This window comes from Pleurodeles waltl, chromosome 11, assembly GCF_031143425.1.
Source record: "Pleurodeles waltl isolate 20211129_DDA chromosome 11, aPleWal1.hap1.20221129, whole genome shotgun sequence".
NCBI classification, from domain to species: Eukaryota; Metazoa; Chordata; class Amphibia; order Caudata; family Salamandridae; genus Pleurodeles; species Pleurodeles waltl.
The window spans coordinates 823987890-824008280 of record NC_090450.1 but is presented as its reverse complement, the minus strand read 5'-3'; the positions used below and the strand labels follow the sequence as shown (position 1 = coordinate 824008280).

The 20391-nt window shown below is 41.5% G+C and overlaps 1 protein-coding gene across 4 annotated transcripts in view; it reads left to right on the top strand.

The window, feature by feature from the left end:
• The window catches only part of SMTN (smoothelin), a 777537-nt gene that overhangs the window by 638412 nt on the left and 118734 nt on the right, over window positions 1-20391 (top strand). For all 4 annotated transcript variants that reach the window (XM_069214660.1, XM_069214661.1, XM_069214658.1 and 1 more), the window contains 4 exons: window positions 104-164; window positions 11625-11795; window positions 11908-12031; window positions 12130-12281. In XM_069214660.1, coding sequence (XP_069070761.1) covers window positions 104-164; window positions 11625-11795; window positions 11908-12031; window positions 12130-12281 — 508 coding nt within the window. The remainder of the gene's footprint in view (window positions 1-103; window positions 165-11624; window positions 11796-11907; window positions 12032-12129; window positions 12282-20391) is intronic.

The following is a 20391-nucleotide window of genomic DNA, read 5'->3' as shown; positions in this document are numbered from 1 at the left end:
CAGCTTAGCCACTAGATCACAATATCGCAGCTAAAAGAATCCTTACCAAGAATGACTGTGAATCCCATAATAACAAAAATGTTTCTTTTATACTTTTGATTAGGTGGAGGAACCATTGTTCAGACTAAAGCTTCCTTCAGCTCCACATCCAAAAAGGTGGGAAGGTAAGCAGTGGAAATAAATGGCATGGTGACCGTTAATGGCCTGTTAATTCACATCTATTCTGTCTGATATAATTACTGTTCCTCCTGCAAATGAGAATATCCTTTTGTTGCTTCGTTTTTTCATGGATAAATAGTGCCCTATATTTTATTGATGGGAAATTATGACCTAGCTGCACACATCTGTCAACAATACCTGTTCTTACATCATTCAGTAAGTTGACAATTTCTGACAAATAATGAGAACCGCAGATTCCTCCTATTTTGATTCATCGCCTTTTGAATCTGCTAGTGCCAGGCTGGGTCCAGAATGTTTCCTGCCGCAACTTTAGTGGTGTGCCTTTGGATTCTGTGACAGTATTGTCACACCTCTGTAAAAGATGACACTGAGTCATGAATTGGAGACTTTGCTCACTGATATCAGTTCATTCTTTTCTGCACTTTCAATGATGATATTGAGCTCTGATCCCAGCTTTTCTCATTGCTTTACTACCTTTCAAATTGTATTTCCTAGATGAAAGTTTGTGCAAGTAATATGTCAACTCCAAAGACCACAGATCAGGTTTTAAGCCATGCTGCTCCTGCAGATAGCAGATTTTGGTCACAAATCCACGCAATGGCTAAATTTGGTACTTGGCATCAAAACATGATCCAGGGTCATATCACAAATGCTCCCTAATGCATCTGAATGCTATCAGGGAACACAAAGCGGGAAGTTGTTAAGCATAAAAAAGTGCTTTCCTCTGTTAAGTCTAAGATGAAGTCTAAGGACAATTCTCAGCACAAACAGAAGAAAGGCAAGCTGTATTCCACCCCTTCCCACAGCTTCCACAGCTTCTGTTCTAGGGAGAAGTCTAAGCAGTTTTAGTTTGGCCATAGTAACTCACAACCACTTCATGGGAGGCAAGATCACTCATTTACTCTTAGGGGTCGAAAGCAATAACAGGTGGGTCCTTCAGATAGTCCAACAGGCATATTCCCTGATATTGCTTTCTGCCCTACCTATATCACTACAGCTCTTGCAGGATCGTTTATCCATTTTTCAGCAAGAAGGTCAAGCTCTTCTAGAAAAAGGAGCCATTGAGAGGGTCCTTGGCTCGGGCATTTGTATTGGTGTTATTTCCCATATTTCACAGTGCCAAAAAGGAAGGAAGAATTTGCTTTATTTTAGATCGTCACCCCCTTATGTTATTCCTGTGGAAGAACTAATTCAAGATGCTCACGCTGGCCTAGGTTCTGTATGCCCTGAATCCAGGAGACTGGATGGTGGTGTGCCCTGCACAATGCCTATGTACAAGTCCCTGTCCTACAGGACCCCAGGTTCTTCCTGTTATTCAAGGTGGGGACGAGCATTTCCTATCCTATCGTTCAGCCTCATCAGTTCCCCTCAGGTGTTAATGAAGGTGATGGCTGTGGTTGCAGCATAACTTCAGAGGTTGGGGCTTTAGTCTTCCCCTCCCTTGACAACTGGCTGTTGTAGGCGTGCTCATCAGTCAGTTGTGGCCCAGCTCCAGATGATCATGATCAGTGTGGCGAAATCCTCCTGACTCCCTTCCAGCTGAGCCATCCTGAATATGGTGCACTTTTGAGCCTTCTCCGGCACGAGGAGTCCAGGGTATTAGGGCTATGATCCAGTGGTTTTAGCCTCAGACCTGGGTCTCAGTGAGGATAGCTCTGAGGCTGCTCAGCATATTGGCCTCCTGTGTCCTGCTTGTCAACCATGCTAGGTGGCTTATGCAGGTTCTGTGGTGGGATATGAAGTCTCAGTGGCCCCTGCACCAATAGACCCTATCTGACTCCATCCAGGTTTCAGAGGAGACCACCAATGAGCTACAGTTGTGGCTGCTCAACCTGAATTCGCCCAGTGCCACACCAATCTCCCTATGCCACACAGAACTGACAGTGGTGACAGAGTCCTTACTGCTAGGTTAAGAACTTCATCTGGGCGAAATGGAAAACAGAGAACTGTGGCCTCTGACTGAGACCAGTCTCTGTATTGACTTGTTGGAGTTGGGGGCCATTCCTGTGGCATGCAAAGCATTCCTGCCATCCATCTGCAGGGTGTTTCATGTCCTCAAGGCAGAATTCCTATTATTTGCCAAGAACAACAAACATGGCACAGTACAAACCTGTCTCAAAGAAATTAACCGTCAAGGCTCCAAACTCCAACTCTCGCCAAATCATTTGAATTCACCCAGGACACCACTCTTCCTCAAGGAACACATAGTCAAAAAAAGACAGCCTGGTACCAGATCGCTCTTATAAAGAAAATCAAACCGTTTCATCCAAGAAGTTACTTCAGAACTGCATTAAAAACCTTTGTACTCTTGCATCTAGATGGTGGTAATGCCCTACTTGAGTCCACACTGGCAGCCCTTAGGGGCATCCTACATGCTGCAGCAGTTCTCCCCTAGTGCCTGAAGAAATATGATCACATCAGCCCCATCCTGATGGAACTCCACTGGCTCCCCTTGTTAGCCTGTACCATCTTCAGAGCCAGCTGCATTATTTACAAAGCCATCACAGCCAGCACCCCTGCTTGTCATGCAGACAAGCTCACCACCTTTGGTGAATCTCGGCACACCAGCAGCCAGGGCACCATCTAGCTGCAGATAAAAAAGTGCAGAAAAGAAAAAAAAAAAAGACGACAGGCCTTTTCCATCTAGGCACCCAGGATCTGGGGCCTCATCCTCATATCAATGAGGACCGCCCCATAGCTGCTTCAATTTAGGAAAGAGTTGAAGACTCACTACATCACAGCGCATTAACCTTCAACGGTTGTATGATATTACAATTAATGCCATTACCGAGCATGCCTTTACCACAAATATGCCTTTACCATGAATGCCTTTACAACAAAATAAATACTTATATATCAGGTAAGTGAAACCACTATTTGTTTTTACATACCTGTCTGTTTAGATATACAGTCTGTTTATATATACAGTCTGTTTATATATACATGTTACCTGTCACATGTTGAATGCTTTCTGCATCCAATGTTACTTCTGGAGGTATTTAATCCATTTGGGGTACTGATGCAGCATTACAGAATGTAAAGTCTGCCATCTTTGATATCCATTAGATGTTGTTAATATTCATGTGTCAGAGCCTCTGCAGTCCACCAGTGTGTATCCAACTGGGAGTAAGTTTTTGATGACACAGCTATTGTGATTTTCTCTTCAGACATATTGTAATGCGGTTCACACTAAGGTAATAGGACTGTGTATTAGGACAACGGAACTTCAGAATGTGGGGGAATAACCGTCCACACCATCAGTAGCTGTTGACTCAATCTCTGGCTAGCTTTCAGTGCCTCATCCGTACACCCAAACCAATTGGGGAGGAAGGTGATCATAGACACCGAAACTTGACACTCTGACTCCCCAGGGAAGTCATGGAAACCTTTTGTGGTTTTAGTCATGCATTCCCAAACAAGAGACAAAAAAGATGTGCAATACATTTTCAATACATTTATTGAAGCAACTGCAATCTGGCATAAAGAGAATGAGTTGTGATAATTAGGCAGATGAAACAAAGCAAAGTAATCAGCATTATGAACATGGTAAATAAAATGAACAATCCAACCATGATGAAGGTGGTTCTAGATGTTCTAGAGGTTCCTATCTCACTTCAGGACTATGATGCGAGAACAGCGTGTGTACCCTTCTGCCTGGCCCGATCTAAGGAATTAGGCGCAGCCCCATATCCGACGATTGTGTCAGGAGTCAGCCTGCTATGTAGATGGCAGTCCTCTCTGGCATGGTAGATTAGTGCCAACAGAGCTGCATGTCAAACACAGCATTCTTCCCAGGACCATTGTGGCTGGATTGCCTTCTGCCTTTTCAGGGTCAGCGCATCATTTATATAATAAAGTCTTTCTGTGTTGGAAGCACAGCTCTGATGCAATGCTGTGTCTGTTAGAAGCTGTCACCTGAATGGGCAATATAAGAACTAGAATATTGTGTACAGCGTTCCTAGCCTTGAACAGAAAGTACTGATTACATGGTGTGCAAAGGCTATCTAAACAAGCAACTCATACCACATATTCCTAGAAGACTATCATACAAGAAATATGTATAGCTATCATTGCTTAAATCAATTCAGCTAAAACGAATAAAATATGAAATATAAAATGAAGCTGAAAACGAGGGAGACCAACTTGGGTCCAAAGGGTCCTCACAACAGTATGTTTTCTGAGTAGTTGAATACCTTCAGGTTTTGAGGGCTTTTTAAGTTCATAATAATGATGTGTATGCATGTATCTTTATTTATAAAATGCAAACCTAGCTGTGTAGCAAGGCAGTGCTGTACATTAATTGGACATTCTGGGTGATAATATACAATTCCGTACATCAGTTGGGGAGCTAAATGTTTAAATTTCTCAATTACATTACATTTTACAAATTTTATATATATTTATTCCCTTATCAACCCCTAAACCCACCCCTAAAAATACCCTTACCACCCAATACTTTTACCAACCCCCTAAAAATACCCTTGCCTCACCCTAAATGACCCTTTCCACCCATTCTAGAGAAACGTAAAGAGCAACACAGACACACTTACAAGCCTTATGAAAGACGTTTTTACCCACAGAGGGTTCAAACCCTTCAATGGTTACAAAGTCACCACCAACAGCAGCAGCAAAGACCTTTCCAGCAGCACCAATGACATCAGCCCAAAGGAAGAGCAGGCCACCAACTTGCCCAAGCAGGCAAGCCTCCCGCAGGCTCCAAGCAATTACTCTCTCTGGTAGGGGGAAGTATCTCACAATATCTGACATAGTAGAAATTAATCACAAAAGATGTCTGGATTCTGAAAACTATACAGAATGGTTACTGTCTCAGATTCACCAGCCCGCCACCAAAACCATCCAATCAAAGGAAGCGGTGGAGAAAGTGTCTCTCAACCAGTGACACACAGGAATTTATTCCCGTAATTCTTTTTGGGTGATGAAGTAAAACCCCAAAAACTAATTCAGACCCATGCTGGACCTGAAACTCTCGAACAAATGGATACAGAGAGAAAATTCTGCATTCTAGCATTACATCAAATTTATCCCCATATCCAGCAGGGAGACTGGTTCTTCTCAGTAGATCTCCAAGATGTGTGTTTTCACATTCCGATATCCAGCAAACATCACAAATTCCTGAGATTTGTTGTACGTCACTATCACTACTAATACAAGGTACTTCCCTTTGGCCACAAATCAGCCCCCAGAACTTTTTTGGAAATGCTTGGCAGTAGCTGCTGTACATCTCAGAAAACTCAAAATATTTGTCTATCCAAACCTAGATGGTTTATCAAAGCGTCAACACGACAAGTGTTGCACCTCCATTATCAAATAACGATCAGAATTCCCCCACTGGATAGGTCTGCAGGTCAATCATAACAGATGGACCTCTCCTCCAATCCAGTTGCTGCATTATCTAGATGCCTCCATCAACACCATACGAGCAAGAGTGTATCCTTCGTAAGAGAGACTGTTATTGTCTATGTGAAATGTCACTCTTTAATGAAAGCTTCTCATCTCACAGTGAGAAAAGTATCACCTCTTCTGGGCTTGATAGCATCATGCATGTTTCTGACACTGAACGCCCGTCTCTACATGAGACCACTTCAGAATGTCTGGAGGATCAGTGGGTTCAATACTCAGGCAATTGGGAGGACAAGATCACACTCTCCCTTAAGGCAACACAGTCAGTGAAATGATGGTGCACATATTAAAATCTCCTTCAGGGGATGCCTTTTCTTCAAGATGTACCTGCTTAAACAGTAGTAATAGATGCCTCTCTATTAGGTTAGGGAGCGCTTATGAATCACCTCCTAATCCATGGAACATGGTCTCAGAAGGAAATTACTTATCACATCAGTCTCCTCGTGTTATGAGCAGATCACCGGTTGATAGCCAGAGACCTGAGAATCAGTGCAACCCTCTTCTAGATTCTTCTAGATTCTTCTTCAAAATGTTCAAGCAGACATCCTAAGCAGGGTTCTTCAGGAAAACCACAAGTAGGTTGTTCACAACAAGGTTGTACATAACGCCTTCAGCACATGGGGTTTTCCTTACATACTTACTCGCAACCGCAGAAAACAAAAAATGCCCAAACTTTGCCTCAAGGTACTACCAACCAAGGACTCTGGCGAATGGCCTATGAATCAACTGTTCTGGGAAATTTCTCTCCGCTTTTCCTCTTATCCCCATGGTTCCATCAGTACTCATCAAACTGTCTTACTTGAGGGCTAGAATGATCCTGATATCTTAAGAGTGGCCCTGACAATGGTGGTTCAAGGACCTTCTCCACATGTAGGAGCATCCACACATGAAGCTGCTGTTCAGACCAGATCTTCTCACGAAGTTCAGAGACCAGATGGTTCATCCCAATCTCTCCTCTTTGAGTTTGGCAGAATGGCCCCTGAGCTAATACAATATGGGCATTTGAATCTTCGAGACTGCATGAACATTTTTAAAGAGGCTAAACATTCATCAACACGTTCAGCTTATTCTTTTAAATGGAAGAGATTCTAGATCTGGTGTTCTGACAAGAACTTTGATTCTACGAAATGCCAAAAAGAAGATATTCTTCCATATTTGCTTTATCTGTCCAAATCAGGCTTACAGTTCTCTTCTTTTAAAGCTCATTTGGCAGAAATTACTGCCTACCGAAAATGTCTCTCACAAACCTCTTTCTTCAAAATCCCTGTTATTAAAGACTTCTTAGAGGGTTTGAAAAAGATTTTCTCTCCAATATGTCGTCCATCAGCTCCCAGGGACTTGAACATAGTACTTTCATGCTTCATGAAGGTCCCTTTTAAACCCATTAATAAATCCTCATTACAACACCTTTCATGGAAAGTTGTTTCGCTCATAGATATTACATCCAGACGTAGGGTTAGTGAAATTCAGACTTTATGTTCTCAAAGACCATATGCAGTGTTCCATAGTAGTAAGGTGGTTATGAGTACTCATCCAAAATTCTCTTAGAAAGTTATTTTGGATTTCCACATTTTTCAGACTATTTCTTTTCCTGCTTTCTTTCACCCCCCTTCCACACCAGCTGAAAGGACTCTCAATCCTCTAGATGCCAGACAAGTCTTAACATTTTATGTGAACAGAACAAAAGATATTTGCAGGTTTGACCAATCGTTCGTAAACTGTGGACCGGTCCTACAGGTTTAGCCATGTCTAAACAATCTATATCCCAATGCAATGGATAGTGTTTTTCATCCTGTTATGCTACCAGAAAGCAAATAAGGTTCTATCCAATAAACCTAAAGCTCATTCCACTTGAGGGAAAGCGGCTACAGCTGCTTTAATGAAGAGTATACCGATTGCTGAGATATGGCTAGCTGCTATGTGGAGATCTGTTCACACTTTTACCAAACACTATTGCTTGGACTCAGATGGTAGAACACATGCTCAAGTAGGACAGGCCTCCCTCAGAAATCTATTTGCTTAATCTGTCTATAGGTCTTTTCCTTTCCATTGCCGTTTGTGGGGGATGGGCTTGCTACTTCATTCCGTGCTTACAACTATCAATGGAGGTCCCCTGAGAGAGAGGTAATGGTTTCTTACCTGTAATCCTCATTCTTTCAGGGGGGAATCTCTATTGAAGTCATAAGCAACCCACCCTCCCCCCTGGTGGCGGAAACAGACATGATTATTGGACAATATTTCCTTTCTTATGCTTCCACTGTCTCCATACAAAAAACTGAGGCAACTGCCACCTGCTGGGCATGATGGGATACTGGTGGGCTGTGAGCCCTTCAAAGCGCAGGTTAGCTTTTCATATCTACATAGCTACAGCCTACAGGGAGTGCAAAATTATTAGGCAAGTTGTATTTTTGAGGATTAATTTTATTATTGAACAACAACCATGTTCTCAATGAACCCAAAAAACTCATTAATATCAAAGCTGAATATTTTTGGAAGTAGTTTTTAGTTTGTTTTTAGTTTTAGCTATGTTAGGGGGATATCTGTGTGTGCAGGTGACTATTACTGTGCATAATTATTAGGCAACTTAACAACAAAAAATATATATACCCATTTCAATTATTTATTATTACCAGTGAAACCAATATAACATCTCAACATTCACAAATATACATTTCTGACATTCAAAAACAAAACAAAAACAAATCAGTGACCAATATAGCCACCTTTCTTTCCAAGGACACTCAAAAGCCTGCCATCCATGGATTCTGTCAGTGTTTTGATCTGTTCACCATCAACATTGCGTGCAGCAGCAACCACAGCCTCCCAGACACTGTTCAGAGAGGTGTACTGTTTTCCCTCCTTGTAAATCTCACATTTGATGATGGACCACAGGTTCTCAATGGGGTTCAGATCAGGTGAACAAGGAGGCCATGTCATTAGATTTCCTTCTTTTATACCCTTTCTTGCCAGCCACGCTGTGGAGTACTTGGATGCGTGTGATGGAGCATTGTCCTGCATGAAAATCATGTTTTTCTAGAAGGATGCAGACTTCTTCCTGTACCACTGCTTGAAGAAGGTGTCTTCCAGGAACTGGCAGTAGGACTGGGAGTTGAGCTTGACTCCATCCTCAACCCGAAAAGGCCCCACAAGCTCATCTTTGATGATACCAGCCCAAACCAGTACTCCACCTCCACCTTGCTGGCGTCTGAGTCAGACTGGAGCTCTCTGCCCTTTATCAATCCAGCCACGGGCCCATCCATCTGGCCCATCAAGACTCACTCTCATTTCATCAGTCCATAAAACCTTAGAAAAATCAGTCTTGAGATATTTATTGGCCCAGTCTTGACGTTTCAGCTTGTGTGTCTTGTTCAGTGGTGGTCGTCTTTCAGCCTTTCTTACCTTGGCCATGTCTCTGAGTATTGCACACCTTGTGCTTTTGGGCACTCCAGTGATGTTGCAGCTCTGAAATATGGGCAAACTGGTGGCAAGTGGCATCGTGGCAGCTGCACGCTTGACTTTTCTCAGTTCAGGGGCAGTTATATTGCGCCTTGGTTTTTCCACACGCTTCTTGCTACCCTGTTGACTATTTTGAATGAAACGCTTGATTGTTCGATGATCACGCTTCAGAAGCTTTGCAATTTTAAAGAGTGCTGCATCCCTCTGCAAGATATCTCACTATTTTTGACTTTTCGGAGCCTGTCAATTCCTTCTTTTGACCCATTTTGCCAAAGGAAAGGAAGTTGCCTAATAATTATGCACACCTGATATAGGGTGTTGATGTCATTAGACCACACCCCTTCTCATTACAGAGATGCACATCACCTAATATGCTTAATTGGTAGTAGGCTTTCGAGCCTATACAGCTTGGAGTAAGACAACATGCATAAAGAGGATGATGTGGTCAAAATACTCATTTGCCTAATAATTCTGCACTCCCTGTATAGGGCTGCAATGTACTTTCCTCCGTCTTTTCCCTTTTTTAAAAAAGGTTTGTGAATGAAATTCAACCACTCAAATAAGGCAATTCCAGTCATTTTGCACACATATATATATATATATTTATGAACCTTTATTGAAAATGCAGTCTGAAGCAATTGGTCAATGTAGCCTTCCTTATAGGCTGCTAAACCTTAATGTCTTAAGTGTTTCTCGAGGTCTTACTAAAGAAAGTTGAACATCTATACTTAAGATGGTATTTTGTAAAGAAGTGCTCCAGGATCTCTGCACTTGGGCGGGACTATTCAGTGCTTATGACTTCAGTGGAGAGTCCCCTGAAAGAGAACTACAATTACAGGCAAGAACCCATTCCTTGTCCATGGGGAAAGTTCTCTGCATTAAGATTGGCTAAGCGATAACCAAGAAGCAGCCCCCAGGAGAGTTGATGGCCCATTCCAGCAGGGCGAAGGCTACTACCACTGTATGTGCAGTGCTTGGCTTAGATATTTATGAGATTTTAACATGGAAATAAGTGTGCAAGTTCACAACGCGCCACTTCCTCGATAGCCGGGGCTGACGGGAAGGGCATTTTTGACTGTTCAGTTCTGTGAGACCTTTTGGTCTGAGTCATTTGCTAGGCCCACCACGGGGAGGGACTCCTTTGTTAACTATCTCATAGGAAGGAAATCTGCTGTTAGAACTATTCATCAGTAGAACAAACAACTTGCATTCGGTAGCACTTTATTTGGTGGATACTCTGTCTACCTGCAGATTCCTCACCACTCTCCCTCCGCCCTGTCCTGTGGAATGGACTTCATCGTCTAAAAAAAGAAAATAGAGCTCAACACACTGGTATAGACAATAAGTTTTTGGGCTCCGCCTCTGTATGTGCTGATGATGTCCACAAAGAAACTGACATCAAAGCACTTAGGTGCTGCCTACATGCGGCTCCAGTCGTCACTTCCTGGGCAGAGCAGAATCAACGCAGAGCTGCATGACGCCTTCTACTGGTGTGCAGGGCAATGATGAAAATTTTGCCACAGCATACTCTTGAGGTGAGGGTTATCTGCCGTTAGAAAGAGTATCAACGAGAAAGAGCTTTACCAAAGGTAAGTAAGGTGTTCTGCTAGTGAATACTTAATCTAACTGCAGATTTTTCATCATCTGCCCACCTCTTCTTTTTCTGGAGTAGACTTCTGATAGGCCAAAGGGTTCCACTTTAGTTTGTCCAACAACCATCTGTCAATCAATCAATATCTGAAGGCACAGAAGGAACCTTGATAACTGGTGTGCGGTTGCAATGGTGGCACCTATATGTTGTGGTGAAATGGGGCCTTTGCTGAGTATGAAGGGGAAACCTTCAAGCGTGCATGAGCTATTGCAGGAAAAATTTGAAATTCAGTCTGGAGACTGAGGATTTCTAAAAGTGAGAAATCTGTGAATATAGTATCCACCAGAAACAGCATTACCAAAGTTAAGTAGCTGAACGCCTATTTGTGATTCTTAGTTGTAGTTCCTTGCTGCTGTTATGCTCCTGCCTGCTGATTGCATCTCCGGGTGGTGGGGACGGGGTAGAGGGATCCTTTTGACTCCAGGTAGGACAGGGATAAAAATAGGCCTGGGCACCAAAATAAAAGTGGCCCTCATTAACAAACCAGATAGCCAAGAAAAAGTAGCCCACATTTGCAAATCAAGCTAGTTTTGAAATTGTAAAAACACACTGTATGGGTCTTTTGCAAAGTATGGCAGACCGCTTGCGTTTGTGTTTGTTGGAGGCAATATCAAGGAAATCAACAGTAAAACCCGGTCCACCTGGCCATTAAAGAGACTGACTGCTAAAAAAAATAAAATAAAAATAAAAAAAAGGACAGACTGCCTGGTTGCCATATCAGCCATTCCGAATCTGTCTTGATTGGGATTTAGCTTCCCCTTACCTGTGTCAAAATTTCCATTCTCAGAATCTGCAACTGACTTGGTATCTAATTTAAAGGCAGTGAGAGTGTACCTATTGTGGCAGTGAGCTTGTGAAGTTTTGCATAGTTTTAAAAACTTTTTTTTACTTCTAAGTGCATATTTATATTTTCCAGCATTTTTGATCGGGAGGATGATGCAGCGTCTCGCGCTAGCAACTTAGCGGCACTGGAGCGACGCCAGGCAGAGCGAAAAAAGGAATTAATGAAAGCTCAGACCCTTCCAAAGACCTCAGCTACACAGGCCCGAAAAGCCATGATTGACAAACTTGAGAAAGAGAGCGGAAGGTAAGGCTTCAGTATGCAATGTCAGAGCCGCAATGAATGTTACCTGTGCTCTCTAAAGTCCTGATTATGAGCCTCAATTTTAAATTTACTATTCCCTCTGTCCTCTTTATAGCCCTTCAAGCCCAGCTTTCTCCAGAGTTGCTGTCAGCCAGACTTCTGGCTTTGGTGTCCCTAATGCTAACAGTATTAAACAGATGTTGTTGGATTGGTGCAAAGCCAAGACGCGTGGCTATGAGGTACGAAATCACCCCTCGTGTAGGGAAAGCACGTGTATTACCATCGGAACTTAGCCACGTGATGCTTAGTTACTACTTTAATAATTATCTTTTTATAGAATGTGAATATACAGAACTTTTCATCAAGCTGGAGTGATGGCATGGCCTTCTGTGCACTCGTCCATAACTTCTTCCCAGAGGCCTTCGACTTCAGTGATCTCAATCCTCAAAACCGCCGCAAGAATTTTGATTTGGCGTTCTCCACTGCAGAGTATGTATTACTTGTGTGGTAAGGGCCTGCATGGCCGAGTCGGAATAAACACACATTTTTTCTATTAACATTATTAGTATTATGTGGCATTAATGCAGATTTCTTTTTGAAGTGGACAGCCATAGGTAAATGCTTTCAAAATTGAAATAATCAACGTAGGCGCTAATTGCTGCTGAGTGTTTGATTTTGAACTTGAAAGGACACAGTGGGCCTTCCTGTTCTTGAAATGGAATTGAATATGGCAAGCATGGATTGACTATCTGCATTCTATCTTTGCTATTGCTGTCATAGGCATGCGTGTATGTCACACAGATATGTAGCAACATAAGTTAGTATATTACATAAAGAAAAAACAATAAGTGCAAGGGAACTGCCAAGTGACATCAAGAGTTCATCCGTACTAAATTTATACAACTTTATAGTTACCAACCTTTAGTGCCTCAGATGCATAATCCCACAGCAAAATTATTAAATTAAGTCATACTCCCACTAAGCGAACTCATCCTGGAATTTCTGATAACCTAATATATTCAAGGATATCTAGCCCTGGTCCATCGTGGTGGCTGCAATTGAAATCACACACCAGAAAAACAATAATTTGCAGATGAAAACTCCAGGACTGGAACATTGTATCCTTGGTGACATTAAAATACCTGGTAATCCTATGCAGAGCACTGTTTTGATGGTGTATGAATATTTCTCCATATATTCATAGATATTGATGACAGATAAAGAACTTTGGGCCAAATGCAGGAAACCAGTTTGATGCACAAAATCTCAGGGTTTGCAAACACAAACTATTTTTTACAATGCACTAGACCAGTTTTTAAGTCGAGCATAGCAGCGCACAAACACTACTTTTCAACCTGTTGTAATCTATTCTGTGGGCGTTTCTCCACACCTTTCATTTGTTCCTGGGCTTGTCTTTCAACAATCCCTTGATGTCATTGGTAAATGCTTTACGTTTGTCCTGCCTTGAGGCTCTTTTGTTACGCCTTGCAGACTGACCCTATTACATGGACTATTATACAGTTGCCAATATACTTTTGGGAGGGTGAACGACTTTTTTCTGTTGTCTCTCCCCTTTTTGCTCCATGGCGCTTTGAGCACGAACTTGATCGGTGGTATTGGAGCGCTCGTCACATTGTTCCCACTGTTGCCTAATCAGAGTCATTTCAATTTTGCTTTTGTCTCTCTCCTTTGTGCTCCATGGCTTTCAAAAAACCCTTGTAATTGGTAAATGCTTTACCCTAATAAACACACAGAACTTATTAAACCGTCTTTCCTGGCACAGTAGGAGGCGCCGATATTACAATATTCACTGCACTTGGGTAAACTCGCCCCATACTGCTTTACAGGCATTTCTTTTTCAAAACATGTTTGCCCATTACTCAGCCTGTGGTAGTCCTAGGACAATGGAACAACAACCAAAATGTTCAGCACAATGCACTCTTTGTGTCTTGGTCATCTCTCGGTCCTCACACTAGGTTAGTGGGGACCCCCAAAATAATATCCCCTCCCACCATTCAGAGTCTTTTTTAAGGTCTCTCATAGCTGGAACTTTTGTTTTACAGCTGAGAGTAGTTTGAGTCTTAAGCACCTTGTGTACAATATCATTGCAGTAGGCCTTCTAGCCCTGAAAATGTGTAATGTACTACACCCTATAGGGGCTAAATATATGGTTGCACTGCATTATTTTGTGCCATTCTGTTTTTCCGTGCTTATGCCCTCTGTGGACTAACTATATGGTTACATGACAATTTTTCTTACAAATGCTATTTGTATTGTGGTGTTCTCTAGGGGCTGTTCTGAACATTTCAGTCAACATTCTACAATATTCATGGCACTCGGAAACTCTCCCCATAATGCTTTGCACGGCATTCTTTTTACAAAACATTTTCCCTCATAGCCTGTGGTGGTACTAGGACAATGGGCCCACCACCAAAACGTTCAGCACGACCTGCTCTTTCTGTCTAGGTCATCTCTGGGTCCCCAGACTAGGTTACTGGAGACTGCAAAATAACTCCTCCCATCATTCAGAGTCTGTTTAAGGTAACTCATGGCTGGAACTTTTGTTTTGTAGCTGACAGTAGTTTGTGTTTTAAGGGCCTTGTTTGAATTTTTTTTTCCAGTAGGGCTGCTAGCCCTTTAGTTATGTGCAGGGCCACATGACTTATGTGGCAGAAAAGACCAAAGTATGAAGCAGGTTTGACCAATTTATGTGGCAAAAAAGTCCAGTTATGCATTTACAACGCCAATGGGTCCAACTCAATTAAATGCAAGACCTATTACATTGCAAATGCTTGTTCCAGTTAAAAGTGCAATTCTGGCTCACAAAATGGGTTAGACGACCCAAATTGCAATTATGAAGGGGCCTGAAAGAGGTGTTCTTTCCTAATGGTGATTTGGTATGCTGTGCATCAGTGGTTGTCAAATGCAATTGTGGTCCCAAACCATTGATCTGTTACTGATATCCTAATTTAGGTGGTAACTGATTGATAAATGGCAAAGGGTCCCATTAGGGACCCTGACCTCTTTGGGAATCATGTTGGCAGCCTCAGGAGAGGAGACGAAGCAGGCAGTCACAAATGGCAACCTGCCTAATAAAAATGAATTAGGTAGGTTGTTCTGGAGCCCCCTGCACGTCTGATCGTACACCTGACCCCTAGTTATTATCAAGTGTACCTATTTCACCATATGATGTAAAAGATAAGCTATGTTTTCTATCCAGCTGTCTTATTACTATCACACTCCCCATCCCATTACTTTTCAATACTATTAGTGCTCAGTAGGCATCTTGGAAGCGAGTTCCAGCATGAGCATGGAGTCCCTTACTTTGAGAAACTTATTTGTGTCATTCATGTCCCTGCAAAAAATTACTCACATTTCCAGAACCAAAGCTCAAACTCTGTGTGCTCATATACTCAGTTGTCTTTACACGTCTGTGATCTTTACATTTATTTTCCTGATCCCCACTGTCTCAAGCTCTACAGATGTATATACCTTCACCTTTTTTTGATAAGACTTTAAGTGTCAGCCTTTTACTGTTTGAAATCCCACCTCAGGAATTTCCTTTTTTTTAATGCTAGAGAGTGACCTCCTTTACTTATACAATAGCTAATCCTAAACCTTTACTCTTTTTTTTTTGTACTGAATATACCTCTCTCTGTACTTCTCAACATTGCTCATGATCTGTGTATTGCCTTTTCAGGTCTTGGAAACGTCTGAGTTCATCATTCAATAGAATGACACAATAAGCACTTTAAATGAAATGTAATATATAGTACCCTTGCTTCATTGTGTTATTGTACTGCCAAATGCATAGCTTTATTCTTAGTTTCATTACATCCTATTTGTTATACATCCTTTTCAGGTTTTGTTTAGTAGTTTATAACTCTGGTGACTGTGTGGGTTATTGACCTTTTGCAACTCTTAGTATCCTCTGCCAAACAATTCGTATTCGCCCCCTTCTGGTCCCTCTGCAATGCTGTTGATAATTGTATTTGTTCCCTTTGGGTCCCTCCTCAATGCTGTGGGTAATGGTTTTGGAAAATAGTGGTCATTAAATCTTATTTTTATGGCACCTCTGTCAACACACCTCCAGTCCTCCTACCCCTGAACAACCCTGACAGACTTCCTTTGACTGAAACCGTTTCTTTCCTTTCAGGTAGCCACTTTGATGATAGTACTCAGAAACATAAGCTATTTCTCAGTCTCTTTGCATGCAGTCCCACGTGGCATATCAACAGCTATGCCATGTTCTAGGACAATCCAGAATTAAGAAGCTCCAAACTAGTGAATCTCATTTTCATAGAAATTGTGAAACGTGGAAAATCAATTTCCATGAAAAGCATTAACTCCACTGGACCTGAGATAGTATCCAATGTTCTGTAGATGTATTAAAAGCTAAGATAATGTATTAATATGAAATGTAAGAACAATTGTGGAAAAGGGCATTTATGGGTCAGGAATAGATGAGATGTATAGTCTGCTTTCTCATCTACTCTGACAACATGGGAAAATGCTCCATAGAATGGGCTGGGACAAAGTGTGAAGAAAAGAAGTTAGAAGGGTAAGTGGGCAGATGAACTAATGTAGAGGGGAGGAATAGGTTTAAAAAATAGTTTCAAAGTAAAAGCCATGACAGCGGCAGTGAAGTGGAAAGAATTTGCAAAGAAGAGCGGTCTGCAGGAGGAAGAGGGAATAGGGAAGGTAATCAATGGTCTCTTCCCCAAAGGATTAAAAATAAAACAAGATTATTCAAAGAGATTGAGGAGAGTTTGTAAAAATGTATGTTATTTGGAGTGTTCCTCCCATGAAAAGAGTACAGAGAGGACGATTTAGGAAGATATTGGGGGAAACAAACCCTTTTTCCTTTAAGAAGGGCACCGCTCAGTCTAGCGAGTGCCAATCGTACTGAAAATACCAGGAAAACCATTCAATGAAATGGTATAGCTGGAACTAGTTCAGACTGTACCCTGCCACCTAATAGCACTGAGAATGAAAACCAAGTCCCACTTTTCACAATCACATTAATTCTTCATGTGAAGTATATGAATACCTTCAAAGCGTAGTATATCCTGTTAACTCTCCCATGGGGTATAATTTGTGAAATCACTAGCAATAGAACAGTAACATAATAAACATTAACAAGTCAATAAACATTATTGACTTGTATGATTACCCTACATCAAATAACTATTGTATGAGGTGCAGCTTGGTTTGTGGGGGTAAAGAATAAGTCATTTTTCATGTTTGTAGAAGTGGTAGTACATCATCTGAAAGAATAAAGTACTCCAATCAATTAATACTGCATAAAATGCCTACACATGCAACAGTAACTTCTGAAGACGTGTCCTACCTGTCAACTTTACAAAAAGTGGGACAGGTATCAGTCAGAAGGCACGGCAAGCAGCTAAGAGAGACAAGGAGGGGATTTATACAAAAAGATAAAATGACAATGAGAGAGCATATGGTAACGCAGAGACAGGAAGTAGATGACAATAGAATCACTGAGACTGAGAGCTGGGACGTATGAAACATGTGGGAGAAGGAAGGAAAGAAACTGACAGAAGATAGAAGTCTAGTTGAAGACTGTAAAGAGAAAGAGGGAGAAGAGGCTTATATTTCATTAAGTACTGAAGGTTGGCCAGAGTGAATTTTCTGAGATTCATAACATTTAATGTACCTCAGCCTCCCACTTCTTGCACTTTGAAAATATAGTGTGCTTTTTAAATTCCATGCCTCATTAAGAGAAGGAGCTCTAGGATGCAGTGCATTAATTTCAGCTAAAACGTTTCTGCTTCCTCTGTAAGGTATTTTAAACATAATCAGCTATTTTTATCAGTTCATTGTTAAATTTGTGAGTCTTTTGTTTTTAATTATTGTCTTTTCAGTTTCAGGCTCCATATCATCGATTCCCTGACACAGTTTTGTCATATTTGTTTCAGTTGCGAGTAGTTAATTTTTTTGTTATATAGATTTTTTGTTTTTTTCCCACTCTGAGTAGGCAAGTTCTGTCATTAATGTATGACTGCTATTCCCCTACCAGTTTATTTGTTAAAGAAAGCCATATTGCTTGCACTATAGAGTTGACCATGGGTAATACTGATATTTCGATAAAATGTCTAGGATCTATTAAAGGGGAGCGTGATCTTAGTTGTTTTTCTTTTAAATCCTGCTGAAAATCATAAAATTGAATAGCAATATAAAATAAAACAATATCTGATTTTCATCTTACGTTGACTCAAGGTTCACATTCCAACTTAATATTTCCTATTTTTCACTATTCTCTGGAGTATTGACTGAGTACCGACTGTACTGACCGAGTTCTTGGATCACTTTCATAAAAGAACACTCAGGATCAGATTAGTAACTAAACTACTACACAGCATTCTATACCTAAAGATAGTAGTTGCTTGTTTCGAGCTTTGGTCCAAGGGTCCAATATAAATGTCTAAAAGAGTGTTCTATCATTGAATGGTTGCAGGGGAATGCCATTAGAATTAGCTTCTTTGTTTTTTAAGGAATAATTCATCACCCTCACAAGAGGTTCCAATTTCCAAAGTAGTATGGCAGCTGAATATTTTGAGGCCCTGCATCAACCACTGTTTCCTCTACCATTAATTCTTCCTTGCATGGGAGTCAGAAAAAGCTTACAACACAATTGCCTTACCTCTATATTATACCCCAGGGTGTATTTTCAATTTACCTAATATGAGTGTTGTGCTCATCACCAGTTCCTAAGATAAAATAGGGCTTCCTCCCCGACATGGTGTTCTAAAGGGCCTGTGTCCTTGTGCCTTCAGTGGTTTCAAGTTTTTTTTAGTAATTGTATATATGAATTCAGACTTAGATGAGACTCCTGATGCAGTTGTTCAAGGCATCAGTCCTGATGGTCATCAAACATCTTTCAGTACAGATATTTCTATCGTTTGTCACTGTTGAAACCCTTTTAGTTTGGATACTTCCGATACTGCAGTACCTGCCTATTGTGGAATTTTCTATGTAAGTCCGCCCTTTGAGCTAGTAGTCATTGTGCTAGCATTCAAATCTTTTACTAGAGAGTCTGTAGATTTGGCCAGTGTACTAGACCCCTTTAGCCTACAGAGTGCATTTAGTATTGGCACATTTATGGATCCACAGGTGTAATCAATTGTAACATGTTGGAGGGCCAGTAGTAATTAGGGATGTACAGAAGAGCTATTTTACCCTCATACACTTCATTACAGTTTCCTGAGAAATCCAGTGGGTGTGCCTTCCCAAAGCAGCAAGCACAGTGTTTCTTCTGTTCTAAAAAATTAATTCCATTTACAAAGTTTTAACTAAAATATAGATTTATTTTGATTGCACTATAATTTTTAAAAGATGTTCCCTACCAATTAGAGACAGCTGGAGTCTTCTCCAGCATTACATCTAAATCTCTAGATCAGCCATGTATAGCAGGATATCCTCCACCTAGAGGAATATTGTGTGTCAGATACACTGGTCCTTCAAAGTCCCCTGATTAAGTGATCCCAATGGATTCACTGAGAAGATAATGAAAGTGTTAAAATCACACCTTCCCCGTCAGTCGTGGCTCGTGGTGGGGGCGATTTGGTGGGGAGCAGGGTGGCGCATGGCAGGGGGGAGGACAAACAAACAATTTTTTTGGCCAGAGCACCCTGGCTTGGCGCTCTGAGGCAGAGTGGGAGCCTCTGCCTGCTGTCTTTAGCCTGGCAACACTGTGCCGGGTTGGAGAGAGCCCAGTGCGCACTCCCCCTCCGTCCATGTTCCCGTCCCTTTTACAACAAAACCATAATAAACACAGTTTATCGTTTTATTGTAAAAGGTTTGCAACTACTGGTGGGGGGAGGGGGCGATGCTCCTCCGCCATAATGGAGGAGCCGCCATTGTTCGCAGTTGCACTAATGTTGCACATATAGGCTTGTAGTACTAAATAAATAAACTTTCATTCCAATACGTTTTGAGGCTCAATCTTGTACCCATGTTGTGATGGAATTCATCCGTCAAAAATCTGTTCATGGTGACTCTGGTTAGCAGTTCAAATTACAAAGTTAAACTCAGAACAAGAAATTCAATAAACAGGAAGTCTCGGCCCAAGGCTAAAAAAATCATATAGTAAACACTGAATATAGTAAATACCAATTTGTTTAAAGTCGACAAATAGTTTGAGGAGCTGATATAGAGGTTAAAAAGAGTCCTTTATTAAAACTTCATCTTCATAATTCTTTTATTGCCACTTTATTGATCAGTTAAGCTCTTTATTGTAGCCAACGCATTTAATTCATTCAGAATTGATTGACTGTAGGGACAATGCGTCTCGTTGTAGTGGTGATAAGTCACGGCTCACTGCGTTCTGAAGGAGCGGGGTGGCACGTGGAGGGGGGAACAAAAACATTTAATAAACAAAAAAAATTAATAAATAAAAACGTACCTGCTTCGCCGCTGCACCGCTCCTCTTTCCCTCGTCACTTCAGGCACAGGCTCCCAGCCTGCCCTGCAGCCAATCCTGACACTGCTCAGAGCAGTGTTAGGTTTGGCTGGAGCTCCCAGACAGACTGAGAGCCTGTGCCTGCTCTCTTCAGCCCGGCACCACAGTGCCGGGCTA